Here is a 20,024-nt window from a genome sequence, read left to right on the forward strand (position 1 = left end):
ACATCATTTCAGCAGCCAATCACAGCCATGCCAATAGTTAACATGCCTACATGCCTAACAGGATGTGCCCACACTTCTGAGGATTCCCATTGGCTGAATCAAATCGAGCGGGCTCATAGCATTATGGGAACTTCCGATTCTGGTATTCGATATGAAAAAAGTATCAGAACTAAGTATTGGAATTCTGATACAGCTAATATCGGCCGATACCCGATACTTCCGGTATCGGAATGCTGAATAACACTATTCATGAGCTCTGTATAACCCCACCACTGATTGGTAATTTTATGCCTATACACAGAGTACACAAAAGCTGTCAATCAGTGGTGGGGATGGAATTATACAGAACTCAGCATTACAAGAACTGGTAAATCTGCCAATGACAAAACTGTGATTGTTATCAAAATGACACTAATAACATCAGTAAATTATACATAGCTGGAATCAGGATCTCTGCCTCTACATCATTCTGCTCTCAGATGGGGTAGTAAAAGTAAAAACCTGGCGACAGAATTCCTTTAAGCCTTTAATTCCTTTAAGCCTCACTCACGTAGGAATGACACTGAAAAACGAAGAACACAAAAGAAATAAAAAGCAGCAGCAAAAAAAAATAAATAAAAAAAAAACTGTACAAAAATTCAGCATGTGCTAAATCCACTGACCGCAATGAATTTCATAAATTCCCGTTTACTGCACATTTGGTTATTGTTATAAAACAGCATAATGTTACCTAGTCAATTATTAATTACATTTGTTAATGTGTGTACTGAACTATTGTTGCTAAGCATGATGCAGGTTTGTCTTTTTTACGTTAATGTAGGATTATGGTTATGATCTAATTCTGCTTCCACATGAATAAGTACTCGATGCTCAGCAATGGGGGAATTATCCCTTTCCATTCTCATACATGTAGATTTAGTCAGTATTTTGCATCAGTCCATTTTGGTTTTGGTTTGAGAATACTGATTAAAAATACTAATTAGATTACTACAGCGTGAAAATGGCCTAAATCTGCAATGTGTGCATGAGACGTTATTCTTCATTTCTCTGCTAGTTTTGTTTCAGCTCCCTGGATCCTAAAGAGGAGACTTCCATACACCCCATAGATGAAAGCACCCAACAGACCATAGAGATAAACAGCCACGTGTACCCACAAGGTAACCCCTAACTCTACAGCTCTGGCAAAAATTAAGAGACCACGTCCAAATGTTCAGTTTGTCTGATTTTTCTCTTTATAGGTATAATTTTTGACTAAAATGTAAATTGCTCTTTTAGTCTACAAACTTTTGACAACATGTCTCCAAATTTCCAAGCAATACATTTTGTATTTTTTTTCTGACAAAGAAAAATGGTCAAAATTAAAAAAACAACAACAGTGTTTTCAGACCTCAAATAATGCAAAAAAAACAAGTTCATAATCATTTATCACCTATAAAGAGAAAAATCAGACAAACTGAACATTTGGAAGTGGTCTCTTAATTTATCTGTAGATGCTGTAACCACGTATGCCTACTCTTCAGGTCTGGAAGGAAAGGAGAGTCCTCCTTGTGATACTACTCTGTGTCTCTGTGATACCTGTGGCTGCCAGCATGTGCCTGGAGCCAAATGTGAAACATGTGGTGAAGTCTGTCAAGTTAAAGAAAGGTGAGACTAAAATATGCAGGTGACATTAAATGGGGGGAGTGGTGGTTAGGGAGTGGGTCAGTGTCACCCTCTCCCTGGTTTCTGGGGTGTCCACAGCAGGTCCCTGGTCGTGGAGCCATCAAAAGGGTTTGGGGTAGGCAACGAGACCCCAAAACCTGTCAAGAAAAGGAGACCAAAAGAATATTACAGTCAAGCAGATTCGGAGGCTGAGCCAATGGTGAGGAAAGAGTCATCACTGTATTCATGTCAAGTGCGTACTGTCCTTGCCAATGTTTTGAATGGAGAGTGCAGTAGGGATCTGGACTGGGTCTTGAATTTGGGGCCTCACAGTGTTATGGTTTCAGTCCAGAACTGTATATGTCATATGTCAACTCTGTGGTTTGTCACAAGATTTAAAGAGTAATTATTATGTTAGAATTACCCGGATCTGAGAATACGTAATGCACTGTGTAATTTGACTGTTGTGTTGTATCACGTATCACTGTGCTGCTCAATACGGACAATATTCTGGGTGCGGCGCGATGCATGCTCTTGTGCGCTGTCATTGTAATACAATTTTGCCTCATATGTACCTGGAAAGTATTTCGATTCAGATTTCTATTCAGGAAAAGCAGAAAGATAGGAATACCCCTGGAGATGCTGATGATCCCCATGTAAGGAGCTCAGAAGGGGAACAATGGAGCCAGAGAGAATCACAAAGTAATTTTATTTTACTCTATAATAATATCATGGTTTAGATACAGACAAAGCAGTGTGTAAAATATTTTGGGAAGGGTGCATGAAACAACGCTCAATGAAACTATTTTTGTTGATCAGATTTCTAGTTTTGCAGTATGGAAATTAGCATAATCTACCGAACTATCAGGACACAAGCCTGTTTACTTGGAGTTAGTCCCTCAGTGTATATTTAGCAATTTATTTTTATTTCTTAGTGTAAGTGTTTTGCCAAAATGGAAATGACCTACCATAACTAGACGCTGACACCAGTATGGCCAATCTGAAAAAATAGAGCTGAAATGTAAAATATAGGAGACATGGAAATATCCCAAGCTATTAATGAGCCCAGAGGTTCCAATCTAATTTTCCCTCTCAGTATGTCTTTGGAGTGTGGGAGGAAACTGAAGAACGTGGAGGATAACCAAGCAAACACAGGGAGAACATATAAACCCTTGCGAAGGTTGTCTCTGGTGGGATTAGAATCCTGGACCCCATTGCTGTAAGGCAATAGTGCTACCAGAGGCATAGCAAGCGGTTTGTTTTGGGGGAGGGGACTTTTGAGTGGCCCTTTAACCACATAACCATGATTGCAAATATGGTGGCGCACCCTAATAGTGGATGTAGGAGAACCTCAGCAAAAAACAGCACAATATTGTTACCACATAGTCACCATATAGTGGTAGATATCAGTGCTGAAGAACTTGTAACAGATTGCAGCACAGTTATAGATGGTGATTTACAGCTGACGTTCTTTTTGATGGAATTATTCACTTGTCCTGTCTTTTCCATCTGGCCTAGACCAACATGGCAACGTCTCCAGCCAGGACTTGGCTGCAGAGATTTCACCAAAGACATATATGACTTCTCACATTTCAGGCACTGTCTCCATCTATCCTCAACCTCCACAAACTCCTTATCATGCTGATACCCCAATGCTGAACTGCTGCTGCCGTATGTGTCCCTATTACTGCATCTACTGGTGTGTTACTGTGTGCCCTCTAATTTTCATCCTACTGGAGCCCTAGATTCCCCTTTCATTCCTCTCCTAAAGTATGATGTCAACAAAACTGTCCCACAAACACTAAAATACCCCTACAGTGAATTCCTCCAGAGTACCCTCCACACGCACAGTATGATAACCCTACTGTACACCACCCCTCAACTGCCCCAGAAAAGTGTGGTGACCTTAACACAGTATAATCCCCTAACTGTGACTCCCACATGCAGTGTAATGGGCCTACATACAATATAATGGCTCCACATCTCTCCACACTGTATAATGGCTCCCACACAGCCCTCCGCATAGTATGATAGACTCCACACAAACCTTCACACTGTATAATTGCTTACATATAGTTTAAAGGCTCCCACATTGTCCTCCAAAGTTTATAATAGTTCCCACATAGTCATCCAAATATAATAGCCCCCACATAGTCCTCTATGCAGTGCAATACATCCCGTAGTCTATACAGTATAATGCACCCCATAGTCCATACAGTATAATGCACCCCATAGTCCTCTATATTGTTTAATGTACCCCATAGTCCTCCCTGCAGTATAATGCACCCCATAGTCCATACAGTATAATGCACCCCATAGTACTCCATGCAGTATAATGCATCCCTTAGTCCGCCATATAATATAATACACCCTGTCCTCCATACATTATAATACACCCCATAGTCCATACAGTATAATGCACCCCATAGTCCTCTATATTGTTTAATGTACCCCATAGTCCTCCCTACAGTATAATGCACCCCATAGTCCATACAGTATAATGCACCCCATAGTACTCCATGCAGTATAATGCATCCCTTAGTCCGCCATGTAATATAATACACCCTGTCCTCCATACATTATAATACACCCCATAGTCCATACAGTATAATGCACCCCATAGTCCTCTATAGAGTTTAATGTACCCCATAGTCTTCCATACAGTATAATGCACCCCATAGTCCATACAGTATAATGCACCCCATAGTCCTCCACGCTGTTTAATGCATCACTTAGTCCACCATATAATATAATACACCCTGTCCTCCATACAGTATAATACACCCCATAGTCCATACAGTATAATGCACACCCACAGTCCTCAATACAGTTTTATGGCCACCACAATGTCCTAAAAAAATGAAATAAAATACAATGCTCACCTCCCCTCCTTGTCCCCTGCTGCTCCTGTCTCCACAGCTTATCTTCTGAAGCATTGCACATCTCAGATTAGAGGACGCCATGTATTGATGTTACCATGCTGATACGTCAGACACCGAGGAAGAATGATGGTGGAGGAAGCATCAGCTGATGCTCCCTACTCCATCATTACTTCCAACTGTATCAGCAGATGCCGATACAGATGAACTGGTGGGGGCTGGGAAGGAATTTGGTGCCAGCGTTGGGCCCCGTGCGGGGAGATCGTGTCTCCCTGCTCTGCCGCAGAGTTTAACGAAGTCAGCGTTTTGGATGCTAATACAGTTAAAAGTAGCGTAGCTCCGGGATGGCCCCTAAGAGTGCGGGTTCAGGGGCGGCTGCACCCTCTGCCCCCTGGTAGCTACACTACTGGTGAAAACAGATAGTCTCTGCGCCGACACTTTAGTTTTTGTATCCTTCAAGTCCCACATTTTTTCCATACAATTATGGACAGTTGTCTTATCTCAAAGTTTCAGGAGACGAGTTGGGAGATTCTTGGTCTTGGTCTTCCTACCTAGAGAAACAGAAATGTATTGTGGCTCCTCTCAATCTCTTTCGGGAGGTAAGTCTGGATTATGACAACACGTAAAATATTTTTAAGATTTATAAAATAAATATTTTTTCTATATAACCTGAGAGTCAAAGAAAAAGATGTTCTCATATCATGTGATCAAACAACATTCTAATAAAAAAAAGTTGAACTACGACACGTAACAAAACTTAATATCACCATTAAAGAAACAAGCTGCATAGCGCTTTCAGATGTTTTGTGAGACACTTTTCTTACTGGTAACCAATTTCTTCCCCTTGTGGTATGGTCGTCCATGCTGTTTGCAATCCATTTTTGTGCTGCACAATTTTAAATGTAGCAATTAATTTTTTACCTCTAAAAGTGCTAAAACTATAATGAGAAACGCTTGTAAATCTCTTGGCACTTTAGCAGCAATTTTACAGTGATTTATCTCTAGCAGTACTTCACTCCTGGAAAGTGAACACTGTAGCGCTTCCTTCAGGCTGCACCCAGAGCACCATATTTCACAAGCTGTACACAGACCGTAGTGCCCAGACTGACCGCAAGTCTCCGGACCCAAACATACAGCATCACATGCATATATGAATCTGCAGCTTTGGGACAGTCTGGGCATTTTAATACATATATGGATTGTGGAGTACAGCAGTCTGAACTATGCCTAAGAATATGGAGGACATTGCAGTGTCACCTTAAGGGGGCAGTCAGACCGCCTTATTACTCATGTGAGGATCACATAGCAATTCTCAAACTGATCGTCACCTCCTTGGACTGGTCGTCGGCTCTCATGACCTGAGCATGAAAGCAAGTATTTCTATGCAGCTGTCACACTCAAGTCAGGAGAGCCGACAGCCAGTCCGAGAACTGCAATGCAATCTTTGCGCAAGTTATACGGCCAACTGTCTGCACCCTTAAGGAGAGAAAAGAGTAAAACAGTTAAAAGAAGTACACATTTATTTTTTTACTTGATATATTTTAATAGCACACTAGATGGCAGTATAGACTGATAATAACTTATAGTACAGCAGCTGTTTCATAGAGGAAACCATGCAGTCAGACAGAAGACTGATGAATGATAAAGCCCCACTCCAGTGATTTTTTTTTTTATTTGCCCCTTTGTTAGGAATTGTGTGTAAGTGACATGAAGGTAGTAGCATGCTCTCCAGTCACCATCTTCTCTTATGGTTTCAGCAGCGTTCTGGTCCCCTCAGCACCATGTCACCTCATCTGTATCCTTCCAGATCCATGATTCTTAATAACAGGGAAAAAAATACTGAAACTGAGCCTTAAAGGAGTTGTCTAACAAAAAAAATCTTATTTATCCATAGGCTTGTAAATATTGAAAATAACAAGAACTGCAATACTCACCCGCCCCAGGTCTAGTGATGCCTCGTCCTCGCTGCAGCAGTGAGGCATCACTGGACCTGGGGAAGGTCGGTATTGTTTGTGTTAGTTATTTTCTTCATTTACAAACCTTTAGATAAATAAATTATTCCAGGACAACCCCTCTAATAGCACATAGTACTCCAGGTTTACTTGCAGAAAGTTATGATTCATGAACCCTTTAATAACCACTTTTTATCAATCCATTTGAAAACTGCGTCAGGCTTATGTATGAAGAGAGTTTTTGGCTGCTCCACTTCTACTCCAGGAAGATAGATCATATACTCTATTCACAGTTTATGAGGGTTGCGCGGGATGGTATACTGTTCTAGGCAGTTATAATGCTCTTAAATATAGTTAGGTCCAGAATTTTTGGACAGTGACTGAATCTTGGTGATTTCAGCTGTGAAATATCCCGTGAAACGTGTAGGAATTACAATCATTTTTCTACAAAGCCTCCTCTTTCAGGGGCTCAAAAGTAATTGGACAAATTTATTTTACCATAAACAAAATGTTCAATTTTAGAGATTCCTGTGCAAGCAGTGACTGCCTGAAGTCTGGACGCCGAGGATGTCACCAAATGCTTGGTTTGCTCCTTTGTGATGCTTTGCCAGCCTTTACTGCAGCTGATTTCAGTTGTTGCTTGTTTGTGAGTCTTTCTGCCCTAAGTTTTATTAAGCATGTGAAACACATGCTCAATGGGGTTGAGATCTGGTGATTGATTCAACCATTGCAGAATATTCCACTTCTTTTCCTAGAAAAACTCCTGGGTTGTATTTGCAGCATGTTTTGGGTCATTGTGCATCTGTACTGTGAAGCTTAGTACAATCAACCTTGCTGCATTTGGTTGAATCTGAGCAGAAAGTATACCACTTCAGAATTCATCCGGCTGCTTCCGTCTACAATCACATCATCAATAAAGACTAGTGACCCAGTGCCATTGGAAATCATTCATGCCCATGCCCATGCTTTGGATCATGAACTGTTCCAAGCCTTCTCCATGTTTTCTTCCATCATTCTGGTACTGAAATGCGCCAAAGAATGCTTTTCCAGAACAGTAATGGCTTTTATAGATATTTTTGGGAAAAGTCTTATCTGGCCTATTTTTAAGGATGATTACTGGTTTGTTCCATGTGATGAAGCCTCTGTATTTGATCTCATGAAGTCTTCTCTTTATGGTAGACTTACATACTGAAACACCTACTTCCTGGAGAGTGTTCTTCACTTGGGTTTATGTTGTGAAAAGATTTTCCTTCAGCATGGAAAGTATGCTTTGATCATCCACCACTGTTGTCTTCCATGGACGTCCAGATCTTTTTTTCAGTACCCAAGCGCACTACGCTCTTTTATTTGCAGAATATACCAAACTGTTGATTTGGCCACTCCTAACATTTTTGCTATCTCTCTGAAAGATTCCTTTTCATTTCTCTGAAGGATTTCTTTTCTTTTTCAGCCTAATGATGGTCTGTTTCGCTTTCACTGATAGCTCCATTAACCGAATGTTGTGGGTTCACAACAACAGTTGCAAATGCCACATCTGTTATGAATGAGTCACCGAGGAGGAGAGCAGGTCCAGGCTAAGCCACAGAAAACCAGAGAGGTTGGTACCTAAGCAGATTGCAGACCCCTGATCCTATCCACACAACTAGCAGTTGCAGTGGAGCGTACCTACGATGGTCCTAGAAGCCTTGGCACAGCTGGAGAGCTAACTAAGCCTAAAGCAAGAAAGGGGAAATCTAAACTGCCCCAGAGCAGACCCCAAAGGAAAAGATAGCCCCCAAACATATATTGTCAGTGAGACAAGATGAAAACACAAGCACAGGCAGGAAAATAGACTAAGCAAATGATGGGGCCCACACTGACTAGACAGGTCAGGAAAGGAAAGACACTGTCTGCAATCATGCAAAAAACCCTGGAAAAAATCCAACATGTCTGATGCAAAAAACACTGAAGTCACACGACTTCGCCCCCACTATATCAGCACTCAGGTATATTCTGAAAGCAGTGCAAAAAGAGACCAATCTAACAGGGGAGAAAACAAACTGGCACAAGCAATAACAATGGGCGGTGATTCAGCACAGCCCCAGCTGGAGCTGGTTGACCCGCACCAAGAAGAGATAGACAAAAACCAGATCAAATGCAAACAGAATAGCAAATAAACCACTTAGCTGAACATGCAGGGACAGAGCTGGAGAAATCAGACCTCAGGAGGAACAGGAAGCAAATCAACAGCAGGGATTGAGGGAGTCGGCTGTCTTAAATCCCAATCTGAAACCCCAGATCTCCAATCGTCATCATCATTATCAGGTGACAAGCCTCTGTCAATCAGATCAGCTCCATTACCTTCAGTAACCACGAGAGGGAGCCCAGAAAGAGAACTCGCAACCCCTCTGTCGATCTGACCAGCTCGACTACCTTCAGTAATAACCAGAGGGAGGCCAGAAAGCGAATTCACAACAGTACCCCGCCCTTGAGGAGGGGTCACCGAACCCTCATCCACACCCCCGGGCCGATCAGCATGGGCCCGGTGACAAGCACGAACCAATCTTTCGGCATGAATGTCAGAAGTAGAAACCCAAGAATTATCCTCCTGGCCATAACCCTTCCATTTGACCAAGTGCTGGAGTCTCCGTCTAACCAAACGATAATCCAATATTTTCTCTACCTCATACTCCAAATTGCCTTTATCCAATACAGGGTCAAGAGGTGCTGCCATAGGAACTACTGGCTCCACAAACCTCTTCAACAAAGATTTATGAAACACGCTATGGATCTTAAATGTAACTGGAAGAGCCAATCGGGAAGAAACGGGATTAAGGATCTCCAAAATCTTATAAGGTCCAATGAATCTTGGCTTGAATTTTGGAGACGCAAACTTCATAGGAATATTGTTTGAAGACAACCAAACCTGTTATGATTGAGTCACCGTAGGAGGCAAAAACAGAAATGCTAGCTAAGTCCAGAAAACCAGAGAAGTTGGCAGCTATCGGATTGCAGACCCCTGAACCTATCAACACAACTAACAGTAGCCGTGGGGGGTTCCTACGATGCCCTAGACCCCTCGATCACAGCCGGAGAAATAGCTAGGCCTAAAGAAAGAAAGGGGAAAACTAAACTGCCCCAGAGCAGACCCCAAAGCAATAGGCAGCCCCCAACATATAATGACGGTGAAGCAAGATGAAAACACTAACACAGGCAGAAAGATAGACTGAGCAAAGACGGGGCCCAATCTAGCTAGATAGAAAAGGACAGGAAGGCTGCTGTCTGCAATCCGTGAAAAAACCCTATGAAAATAAGAGCCAACAGACTGACAGTGAAAAAGGCCCTGAAGACGCTAGGCTTCAAAAAAGCTATGTCAGTACTCAGGAATATTCTGAAGACAGAGCTACAGGCAAAAGGAGATTCAGCTCACCCCAGCAGGGGATGGCAGAATCCAGAAAAGCAAGGAAAACAAAAACAAAACATTAATGCAAACAGGCAAAGCAGAAAAACTTAGCTTAGAGGAGCAGGAATCAGACTGGTGTCCTAGAAGGCCACAGAGAAATCACCCGCAGGGCAGAAGGGCGTCGGCAGCCTTATATCCAGTCCGTGACTCCACTCAGCCAGTCATCCTCATCAGGTTCAGGTGCCTGATAATCAGGCTCATTACCTTCCTTCACCAGAATAGGGAGTTCACCAGACCTCAGTGACGAAGGGGAAAATGAACTCACAACACAAACCATATCACCCACTTTAAACCGGGGACCAATGGTCCTATGCCGGTTGGAAAACCGTTGGGCTTTTTCCTGAGAGTGGGACAACTTATCCACCACTTGGTCCCAAATCTGCTGCATTCTCTCTACCACAGAGTCCACACTTGGGCAGGCCAAAGACTCCACTTGCCCTGAAGAAAATCGAGGATGAAACCCAAAGTTACAGAAAAAGGGCGACATCAAGTGGCAGAATAGCTCTATTGTTTAGCGCGAATTCGGCGAAGGGCAAAAATGAGACCCAGTCATCCTGATCAGCAGATATGAAACATCTCAAATAGGACTCCAAAGTCTGGTTTGTTCTCTCAGTGTGCCCATTGGTCTGAGGATGAAATGCAGAGGAGAAAGATAACTGAATTCCCAGTTTGGAACAAAAAGCTCTCCAAAATCTGGAAACAAACTGGACTCCTCTGTCCGACATAATGTTCTAAGGAATCCCGTGCAACAGAACCACCTGTTGTAAAAACAAGGGCACCAACTCAGAAGAAGATGGCAACTTTGGGAGTGGTACAAGATGGACCATCTTAGAAAATCTATCACAAATCACCCAGATAACAGTCATTCTCTGAGAGACAGGAAGATGAGAAATAAAATCCATTGAGATATGGGTCCATGGCCTCCTGGGCACCGGCAGGGGCATTAACAACACACTAGAATGAGAACAGGGCTTGGACCGAGAACAAGTCCCACAGCACTGCACAAAATTCCTGACATCACACGATAAGGCAGGCCACCAAAAAGACAGACTCACCAAATCTCTGGTACCAAAAATACCTGGATGACCAGCCAACGCGGAGCAATGAATTTCAGACATTACACTTTTCCTCCACTGGTCAGGGACATACAATTTTCCCATAGGGCAACATTCAGGTTTGTCCTCCTGAAATTCCTCCAGGGCACGTCCCCCACACTCCCCGGCCCTGTATGCTAGCCAGTCCTCGGGTGAGGGTTTTTGCAGATTCGGGTTAGCTTTTTGGGACGACAGTCCTTGTCGCCATATGAACTGGTCCTGTTCGTAGCGTTCAGGGGGTTTGCCAGCTGTTGACAGCTAGGAGCGTCGAAGTTCGGGTATAGTGGAGTCCTCTGGGGTGGTGGAGGGTGGTTGAATAGTTGGTTCTGGTGGGATGCCCGGGTCTATTGTAGTGCCACTTTTAGGGCGACCCGCAGATGCGACGGGGAAGTCCTCTTCGTCATCCAGGTCCCAGACCGGGGACAGGGGGTTGGGGACCTGGAGGGTCGGTTCGAGCCACGGGGGATCGGTAGATGTACAAGGTCATAACATGTTACGGTGCACAACCCGAGTGAGACACGCGTTGTTTCCTTTGGATTGTATTTCGTACACAGGCCCGTCGGGGCTTATTTGGCGCAACACTCGGTAGGGGTTCACTTCCCACCGTGGTTCTAACTTGTTTTGGAGGTGTTGATCAAGTACGAGTACCTGATCCCCAGTCTGAAAGTCAATGGGTGGGGGCAGTGCTCCCCCTGGTGTTCTACATCCTGGAGCTTTGTATGGACGATACGGTGGAGGGTCTGCAGCCGGTGCCGGTGGTTTCAGACCCACGAGGATACCCCGGTTCAGGGTTGGGGTTCTTCCGGGTTCAATTCCACCTCCATAATTCCTTTTCCTTTACGGCCGAACAGCAATGAGTAGGGGGTGTAACCAGTCACTCGGTGCACCCGGTGGTTATATACCCACACTAGCTCGGGGACATATTCAGGCCAGCGGGCTCTTCGGTCGCTCTCCAGGGTACGCAGCATTTGGATTAGTGGCCGATTGAATCGTTCGCAAGCTCCATTTCCCTGCGGGTGGTATGGCGTAGTCCGCGATTTATCGATACTGTAAAGATAGTGTAGCTCTTCCATGACTTTACCTAGGAAGCTCGCTCCTTGGTCCGAATGTATTCGTTGTGGACAGCCGTACACTTGAATAAAGTTCTTACAAATCGCATAGGCGGCCGACTCCGCTGTTTGGTCTCGGGTGGGGGTGACCACAGCGAACTTGGTGAAATGGTCCACCGTAACGAGACAATGTTCATACCCCGATAAGCAGGACCTATGGCTAGATAGTCCACCGTAAGAAGCTCAAGAGGGGCTGATGTTACAATAGTTTGCACCGGGGCTCGTTGCGCGGGGGGTTTAGCGAGCTCACACAGGCGGCAGGTTCGACAAACTTCTTCTACAGCAGCGTACAAGCGTGGGTGGTACACTATCTGCTGCAGCCATTGTAAAGTCTTTTGAGCACCAAAATGAGCCCCCTTTTCATGGGCTTCCCGGGCCAGTTGGCTGAGATGGGCTCCGGGCACGATCACCTGCCATATCGCAGCCGACGTGGTTCGTGACATGGCTTTTCGATATAAAAGTCCTTTTTTGATGGCTCGTTTTTCCCACTGGCGCAACAACAGCAACATATCTTGGGTCAACGTCTGTCTTTGTGAGCCCGTGGGCAATTTACCGGTGGCTACCCATCGTCGCAGGAGTCCAATTTCTGTATCTTCTTGTTGCTGCTGGATCCAGTTGTCACGGGGCTGTTCCAGCATCCCTCCTAGCAGTCCCGGACGAGGCGCTTTTTGCGTCTGGACTGTAAGCACGGCGGGGGTGAGGGCAAACGGTGTCTCGTCTGCCTCTAATTCGCCGTCTCGACTTCTCCCTGGGGTGGTGTGTCGGATTCTGGAGAGCGTGTCAGCGTGCACGTTTTCAGCTCCTCGTTTGTAGATGATCTTATAATTGAATTTGGCCATCCGAGCCACCCACCGCTGCTCTAGGGCCCCCAGTTTGGCATTCTCCAAATGTGATAACGGGTTGTTATCAGTCCGCACTACTACCTCGGAGCCCGCCAGGTACTCTACGAACCGCTCCGTCATTGCCCACACTACTGCGAGGAGCTCGAGCTTAAAGGAGCTGTAATTGTCCGGGTTGCGTTCTGAGTCGTGCAGCAACCGCTACCATAGGCGATCACTTTCTCCCAGCCGTCCTGCACCTGTGACAACACAGCTCCTAGTTCCTGAAGGCTCCCGTCAGTATGCAGGATGAATGGTTGCGAGAAATCCGCATATGCCAATACCGGGGCATACGAGAGCAGCCTTGAGATCTTGAAACGCATCCTCTTGCGGTTGCTGCCACTGGATCTTCCATCCATTCGCCCCGGCGGGAGCCCCCTTCAGCAGGTCCTGCAGGGCTCGAGCTCGGCGTGCAAAATTCTTCACGAACCGACGGTAATAGCTGGCCAGCCCCAAGAAGGCCCGCACGTCCTTCACCGTCTCAGGGGTAGGCCACCCCTGGATGGCAGTGACCTTTTCCAGGGATGGTCGGACGCCCTCTGCCGAGACGGTATGCCCCAGGTACTCGATTTGGGTGCGGAACAGGTGGCATTTCTGGGGCTTTACCTTTAACCCGTACTTCTGCAGTCAGCCGAGCACCTGCCCCAACCGCTTCAGGTGTTCCTCGAACGTGGAGGAGTAGATGATAATATCATCCAGGTATATCAACGTGGCTTCAAAGTTGAGATCTCCTAGACACCGCTCATTCAACCGCTGGAAAGTTCCTGGGGCGTTGGTCAGCCCAAACGGCATCCAATTGAACTCGCACAGTCCCATGGGAAGGATGAATGCCGTCTTGGCCCTGTCTTCCTCCGACATCGGCACCTGCCAGTACCCACTGGCCAGGTCAAGGGTTGAAAAGTACATCACGTTTCCCAGGGCAGACAGAGACTCTTCTATGCGGGGCAGTGGATACGAATCCTTGATGGTGCAGGCGTTCAACTTCCGTTAATCCACGCAAAAACGCAAAGTGCCATCTTTTTTCTGAACCAGGACAATAGGGCTTTGGCTATCTCGTATGACCCCCTTCCAGAGCATTTGGGCTAACAGAGTTTTCACTTCCTGGTATAGCTGCGGTGGTATTTGCCGGTATCGCTCCCGGATGGTGGCCGCTCCCGCCGTGGGGATACCATGCGTGATGGCCGTGGTACATCCGAAGTCATCCTCGTGGCTGGCGAAGACACTGTAAAATTGTCCAAGAAGTGTCTCCACTTGGAGAAGCTGGGCTGGCGCTAGGCCCGCATTCTCTCCAGGATGACTCGACCTTTTTCTTGGGCCGAGGATGCGGCAGCCTGTTGGGTTCGTACCGTCACTGCCCAGGGATCTTCGGGTTGCACCCTCAACTGGATCGTGGGGTCCGACAGCATCTCCTCCAATGGCCTCACTAGTTTGGCCATCTCGGCCCGGGGCTTCAGGGCGATATCCTGATCTTCCAGGTTGACACAACGTACCAAGATGGTCCCTTCATGCACTGTGGAGCAGGCCACCAGGATGCCAGGGTGCAGGCGCTCCGAGTAACATGGTTCCACCTGCACCTTCACGCCCTCCAGTGGTATCGGGGCGCGGATCGGCAGAGCCACCACCGTCAGCCTTGAAGGATGCACGAGCAGAGGGGCCGCCGGTGCGATGACCTTGCCCAGCGCCTCACCCTCCTGACACTCCTGGAGGACTCGCGCCTCCCGCACCAACCGCTGGAAGACCTGCCCCTGGGCCATGCGAGAACCCCGCTGACTTAGGGTCTCCTGCATGGCATCGTTGAGGAGTAGATTACCGAACTCCCGCAGTATGTTCATGCCCAAGATGATCGGATGACGGTCGTTAGTCTCTCCTTCGGTTAAGACCACTCCCCGGCGGCCGAGGGATTTACCACATAATGTCATCTGAAGCCACACCACTCCGGCGTCAGGTAACGGCAGTTGGTTTGCAGCTACTAGTCATATCATGGGCCCCCACTGGGGCCTTGCCGCTTCTGGAAAATGCTGCCGGAACGACCTTCGACTTCGGCCCATACTATTGGGCACTTAAGCGACCAGTTCTTCGGGACTTCCACCACCCCTCGTTGTGGCTTCCGGCTCCGAGCGGCGTCCCCCCATGCCCGGAGCCCTCTAGTTTAATGTCCGCCGGGGTGGGTATTTCCCACGCCGGACACTCCCGTGCGAAGTGACCCAGTTCTCCACACTCATAACACCCGGGCGGTGAGGCTCGGCCACCCCGGGTATTGCGAGGCCCCCAGGGCCCAGAATTGTAGCCGGTTATGCCGGGCGCGGTCTCCGTTCTTTTCTTCACTTCCGCCAGCTCGACCCAGAAACTCTTCAGTTCTTGTCTCATTTCCTCGATCCATCGAGGTTCTTCAACAACGCTTACGGAAGACTCCAGGCTCCGGGCCTTCCCCACAGGAGCCGTCATCCCCTGCTCTTGCTCTCGCACCCGAGCCTGACTCCCCACTTCTGAGAAGGCTAAACGTGGTTCACTCGGACCTGTTCCCGCAATGCCTGCTTGATTAGCGGGTCCCGGAGTCCAGTCACTAACAGGTCACGCAGGGTAATGTCGATGGGCCCTACCCCTATTCCGTCTTTCCTTTCTATGGCGGTGTGTAGCTCCTGGAGGGCGTTCATATACTAGGTGATGGTCTCCTCCTCCCCCTGCATCTGACTGAACAACTGGGTTCTCAGCTCCCCCACGTCTGTTGGATCCCCGTGGGTCTGTTCCAGGATCTGTAAGACCATGGCGAATGTGTTGCGGCGCCCCGGGGGTCTCAACATAACTGACCTCCGGGCTTCCCCATCAAGCACCATAAGGGCCACCTCAGCCTCTAAATTGGGGGTCATGGGGTGCATACGGAAGAGGCCCCGCATACGTTCGGTCCAGCTCCAAAACAGGGTATCGGAGCCAGAAAACCGGGGCAAGTTAGTTAACATAGACCCCAGGGAGATGCTGGAGCAGGGACCCCCATCATCAGCAGCGCCCGTAGCCCCACTCTGATCAGGTGCACCGCCGTCTGCGCTCGGAGACTGCATCCTGCCGACTACGCCAAAATGTAGTGTTTGCAGGTACACAGGATGCAGTAACGAGTCGCGAGACAATTAGGTGCTTTCTGTATTAACGTTTATAAGACTAGAGGGAACTTTCCTCAGTCCCAGCCTGATTACCAAAAGGAGTAACACAGTTTGCCCTCGCAGGGATTCTATACAAGTACACACAAAATGGGTAGAACACGACTACCTCCGGCAACAGCCGGTCACTATAGGGCCACGGTATGGCCGCATACGGGTCCTTAATTATAAAGTCAACTTAGCTGTCCAGACGTCCCTCGCCGTTCGGGTTGGTGGTCTTTCGGCGTAGTAGTTGTTGGGCCCAGTTGCTGAGGCGATGACGAAGTCTTCGCGCACTCCGGCGCGCTGTTGACACTGGAGCCCCACAGGCTTCAGCGGGGTCCTTGGATGGTTGGGCCGCAGCCCCTGGCCTGGGGCAAGCGGCAGCGATGTGGGGTGGCGAATGACAGGCCACCTGCGCAGCTAACGACTGCGATGGGGTGTCCGCGGTCAGCAGAGACGCGGCCCCTGCCGCGGTCCGGAGCGGGACAGTAGGGGCCGCCGGCGGTGCTGTACTTGCCGCGGCCACTGGTGAGAACAGGGCGGCTGCAGGTGGCGGTGGAGTGACGGCAACGGCTGCGGGTGACCGCGGGTAGGCCGCAGCCGCAGGCTGAGGGGAGGCGGCAGCGGCCACGGGTTGAACTGGGGCCGCAGCGGCCGCGGGGTGGAGCGGGGCAGCATGTCCAGGATAATTGCCTCGGTACCGTCCTTCTGGAGTCCTCGGTGAGCGTCCCTCCTGGCACTGGTGAGTCGCTCTCGCTTTCAGCCGCCTCCACGGTCTCCTGCTGTCTGTGTCGGTCTGCTGACTCATCGTCCCGGGAATTCCCTGCCCCTTTTGAACTGGTCCCTCCCCCAGCCCATCTGTCTGTCACAATGGTCCGTCCTTGAATTCTGCCCCCGGGGACAGTTTCCCCCGGAACCCAGATGACGGCTCCTTTGGTTCCGACCCGGACACTTGACGGGTGCCGTTCCTCCCACAGGGGCACACATAGAGCCAGGTGTCAGCCGCCCCTGGGGGGGCACCGCTGATCGCTATGACGTACTATCCCGTCCTTGGGAATTAAGTCCCAGGGCACATGAACGGGATAGTACGTCCAATGGAAGAAAGGGGTTAATAAAACGAGAGACAGCTGTTTCGTATGGAACACATTTCTTCAGGTTCATCTGATGATCCATGTGAAACAGCTATCGATTGTCTCCATTTCCTACAGGTCTACGTCCTGCACATGTTACACCAGTAAGAGTTGCTGTGTTATTAACCAGTGGTGTGTCGCTATTTTTAACCTTTTCTCTGGTTCATAACACAAATGTATCAACATGAACATACAACTATCTATCAATGTTTTATCTATCATATACACAATTGAATCCAGAAGTTTTCATACATTGTATAAAAAGACACATATACATGTTTTTCTCAATATCTGACATGAAATCAGAATATACCTTTCCAGTTTTAGGTTAATTAGGATTATCATAATTATTAATATTTGCCAAATGCTAGAATAATGAGAGAGAGAATGTTTTAAGGCATTTTTATAACTTACTGCAAAGTCAAAAGTTTACATACACTAAGATCACTCAGCCTTTAACCCCTTCATGCCTCAGCCCTTATTCGTTTTTGTGTTTCTGATTTTCACTCCCCTTCTTCCCTGAGCCTTAACTATTTTTATTTTTACGTCAATATGGTCGCATGAGGGCTTGTTTTTTGCAGGACAAGTTGTACTTTTGAATGACACTATTGGTTTTACCATGTTGTGTACTCAAAAACGGGAAAAAAATTCCAAGTGCGGTGAAATTGCATAAAAGTGCAATTCTACAACTGTCTTTTGAATTTTTTTACCATGCTCACCAAATGCTAAAACTGACCTGCCATTATGATTCTCCAGGTCATTATGATTTCATAGACATCAAACATGTCTAGGTCCTTTTTATTTAAGTGGTGAAAAAAAAATGCAAAGTTTGTTAAAAAAAAAATTTTTCCATGACCCGTAGCGTCTACATTTTTCATTATCTCGGGTTGGGTGAGGGCTTATTTTATGTACCGAGCTGACATCTTTAATGATACCATTTTGGTGCAGACACGTTTTGATGCAATGTTGCGGCAACAAAAAAAACGTAATTCTGATATTTTAAATTTTTTTCTCATTCCGCCATTTAGTGATCGGGTTAATTCTTTTTTTATATTGACAGATCGGGTGATTCTGAATGCGGCAATGCTAAATATGTGTATGTTTGATATTGTTTTATTTTGAATGGTGCAAAAGGGGGGTGATTTGAACTTTTATATATTTTTCATTTTTTTAATAATATTTTTTTTTTTTTATTTTTTTTACTTTTGGCATGCTTCAATAGTCTACATTGGAGAATAGAAGCTGCCATTACCTGATCAGCTCTGCTACATACAGACGATGATCAGATCGCCTTTATGTAGCAAAATTGCTGACGTGCTATGAGCGCCGACCACCGGGCGGTGCTCATAGCAATCCAGCATTGACAACCATAGAGGTCTGCAAGAGACCTCTGGTTGTCATGCCGACCCATCAGTGACCCACGATCTTGGGCAGATTCCCGGCGCCATTGCCGGAAGCGCGCATTAAATGCCGCTGTCAGAGTTTGTCATTGGCATTTAATGGGTTAACAGCTTCGGGTGGATCACAGAGTACTGCAGTGCGCAGGCGCCGGACTTCTCTGACCTTTCCCGGCACCTGCGCAATGCAGAACTCTGCTCTGCCCTCAACAGGGCAGAGCAGTGCACCTGCGCAGGAGCATGACGGAAAGAAAGAAGAGGACGTCACCGTTAGAAGATGGGAGGCACCGGACTGGACCGCAACACTCATCGGACCAAAATTGGACCGAGACCGCCCCTGGGTGAGTATAATCTAACTTGTTTTTCTTATCTTTCAGGTTATCTACAGCATTACAGTGCCGGTAGCTGTTACTCAAAAAATGGGGTGACAGATTCCCTTTAAACATTCTCTCTCATTATTCTGGCATTTGGCAAATATTAATAATTATGGTAATCCTAATTGACCTAAAATGGGAAAGGTTTATTCTGATTTCACGTCAGATATTGAGAAAAACATGTATATGTGTCTTTTTATAATGTGTATGTAAACTTCTAGTTTCAAATGTACTACGAATGTTCAAAGTGAATCTCATTGGTGACACTGCAGATGTGTACAGTTAGGTCCATATATATTTGGACAGAGACAACATTTTTCTAATTTTGGTTCTAGACATTACCACAATGAATTTTAAACAAAACAATTCAGATGCAGTTGAAGTTCAGACTTTCAGCTTTCATTTGAGGGTATCCACATTTAAGTTGGATGAAGGGTTTAGGAGTTTTAGCTCCTTAACATGTGCCACCCTTTTTTTAAAGGGACCAAAAGTAATTGGACAGATTAAATAATTGTAAATAAAATGTTCATTTCTAGTACTTGGTTGAAAACCCTTTGTTGGCAATGACTGCCTGAAGTCTTGAACTCATGGACATCACCAGACGCTGTGTTTCCTCCTTTTTGATGCTCTGCCAGGCCTTCACTGCGGTGGTTTTCAGTTGCTGTTTGTGGGCTTTTCTGTTTGAAGTTTAGTCTTTAACAAGTGAAATGCATGCTCAACTGGGTTGAGACCAGGTGACTGACTTGGCCATTCAAGAATATTCCACTTCTTTGCTTTAATAAACTCCTGGGTTGCTTTGCTTTATGTTTTGGGTCATTGTCCATCTGTAGTATGAAACGACCACCAATCAGTTTGGCTGCATTTGGCTGAATCTGAGCACACAGTATGGCTCTGAATACCTCAGAATTCATTCGGCTGCTTCTGTCCTGTGTCACATCATCAATAAACACTAGTGACCCAGTGCCACTGGCAGCCATGCATGCCCAAGCCATCA

At 46.7% G+C, this 20,024-nt stretch overlaps 1 protein-coding gene across 6 annotated transcripts in view; it reads left to right on the forward strand.

Moving 5' to 3' along the window:
• Positions 1–20,024, forward strand: part of L3MBTL1 (L3MBTL histone methyl-lysine binding protein 1) — a 74,927-nt gene that overhangs the window by 16,892 nt on the left and 38,011 nt on the right. For 3 of the 6 annotated variants that reach the window (XM_073555315.1, XM_073555316.1, XM_073555319.1), the window contains 5 exons: positions 1,055–1,157; positions 1,521–1,644; positions 1,741–1,861; positions 2,238–2,343; positions 5,028–5,119. In XM_073555315.1, coding sequence (XP_073411416.1) covers positions 1,055–1,157; positions 1,521–1,644; positions 1,741–1,861; positions 2,238–2,343; positions 5,028–5,119 — 546 coding nt within the window. The remainder of the gene's footprint in view (positions 1–1,054; positions 1,158–1,520; positions 1,645–1,740; positions 1,862–2,237; positions 2,344–5,027; positions 5,120–20,024) is intronic. The other 3 variants (XM_073555318.1, XM_073555320.1, XM_073555317.1) reach the window with 2 other exon arrangements.

The sequence above is a fragment of the Dendrobates tinctorius genome, unplaced genomic scaffold (assembly GCF_039654945.1).
Source record: "Dendrobates tinctorius isolate UK_male_01 unplaced genomic scaffold, ASM3965494v1 ptg000223l, whole genome shotgun sequence".
In the NCBI taxonomy this organism is placed as follows: Eukaryota; Metazoa; Chordata; class Amphibia; order Anura; family Dendrobatidae; genus Dendrobates; species Dendrobates tinctorius.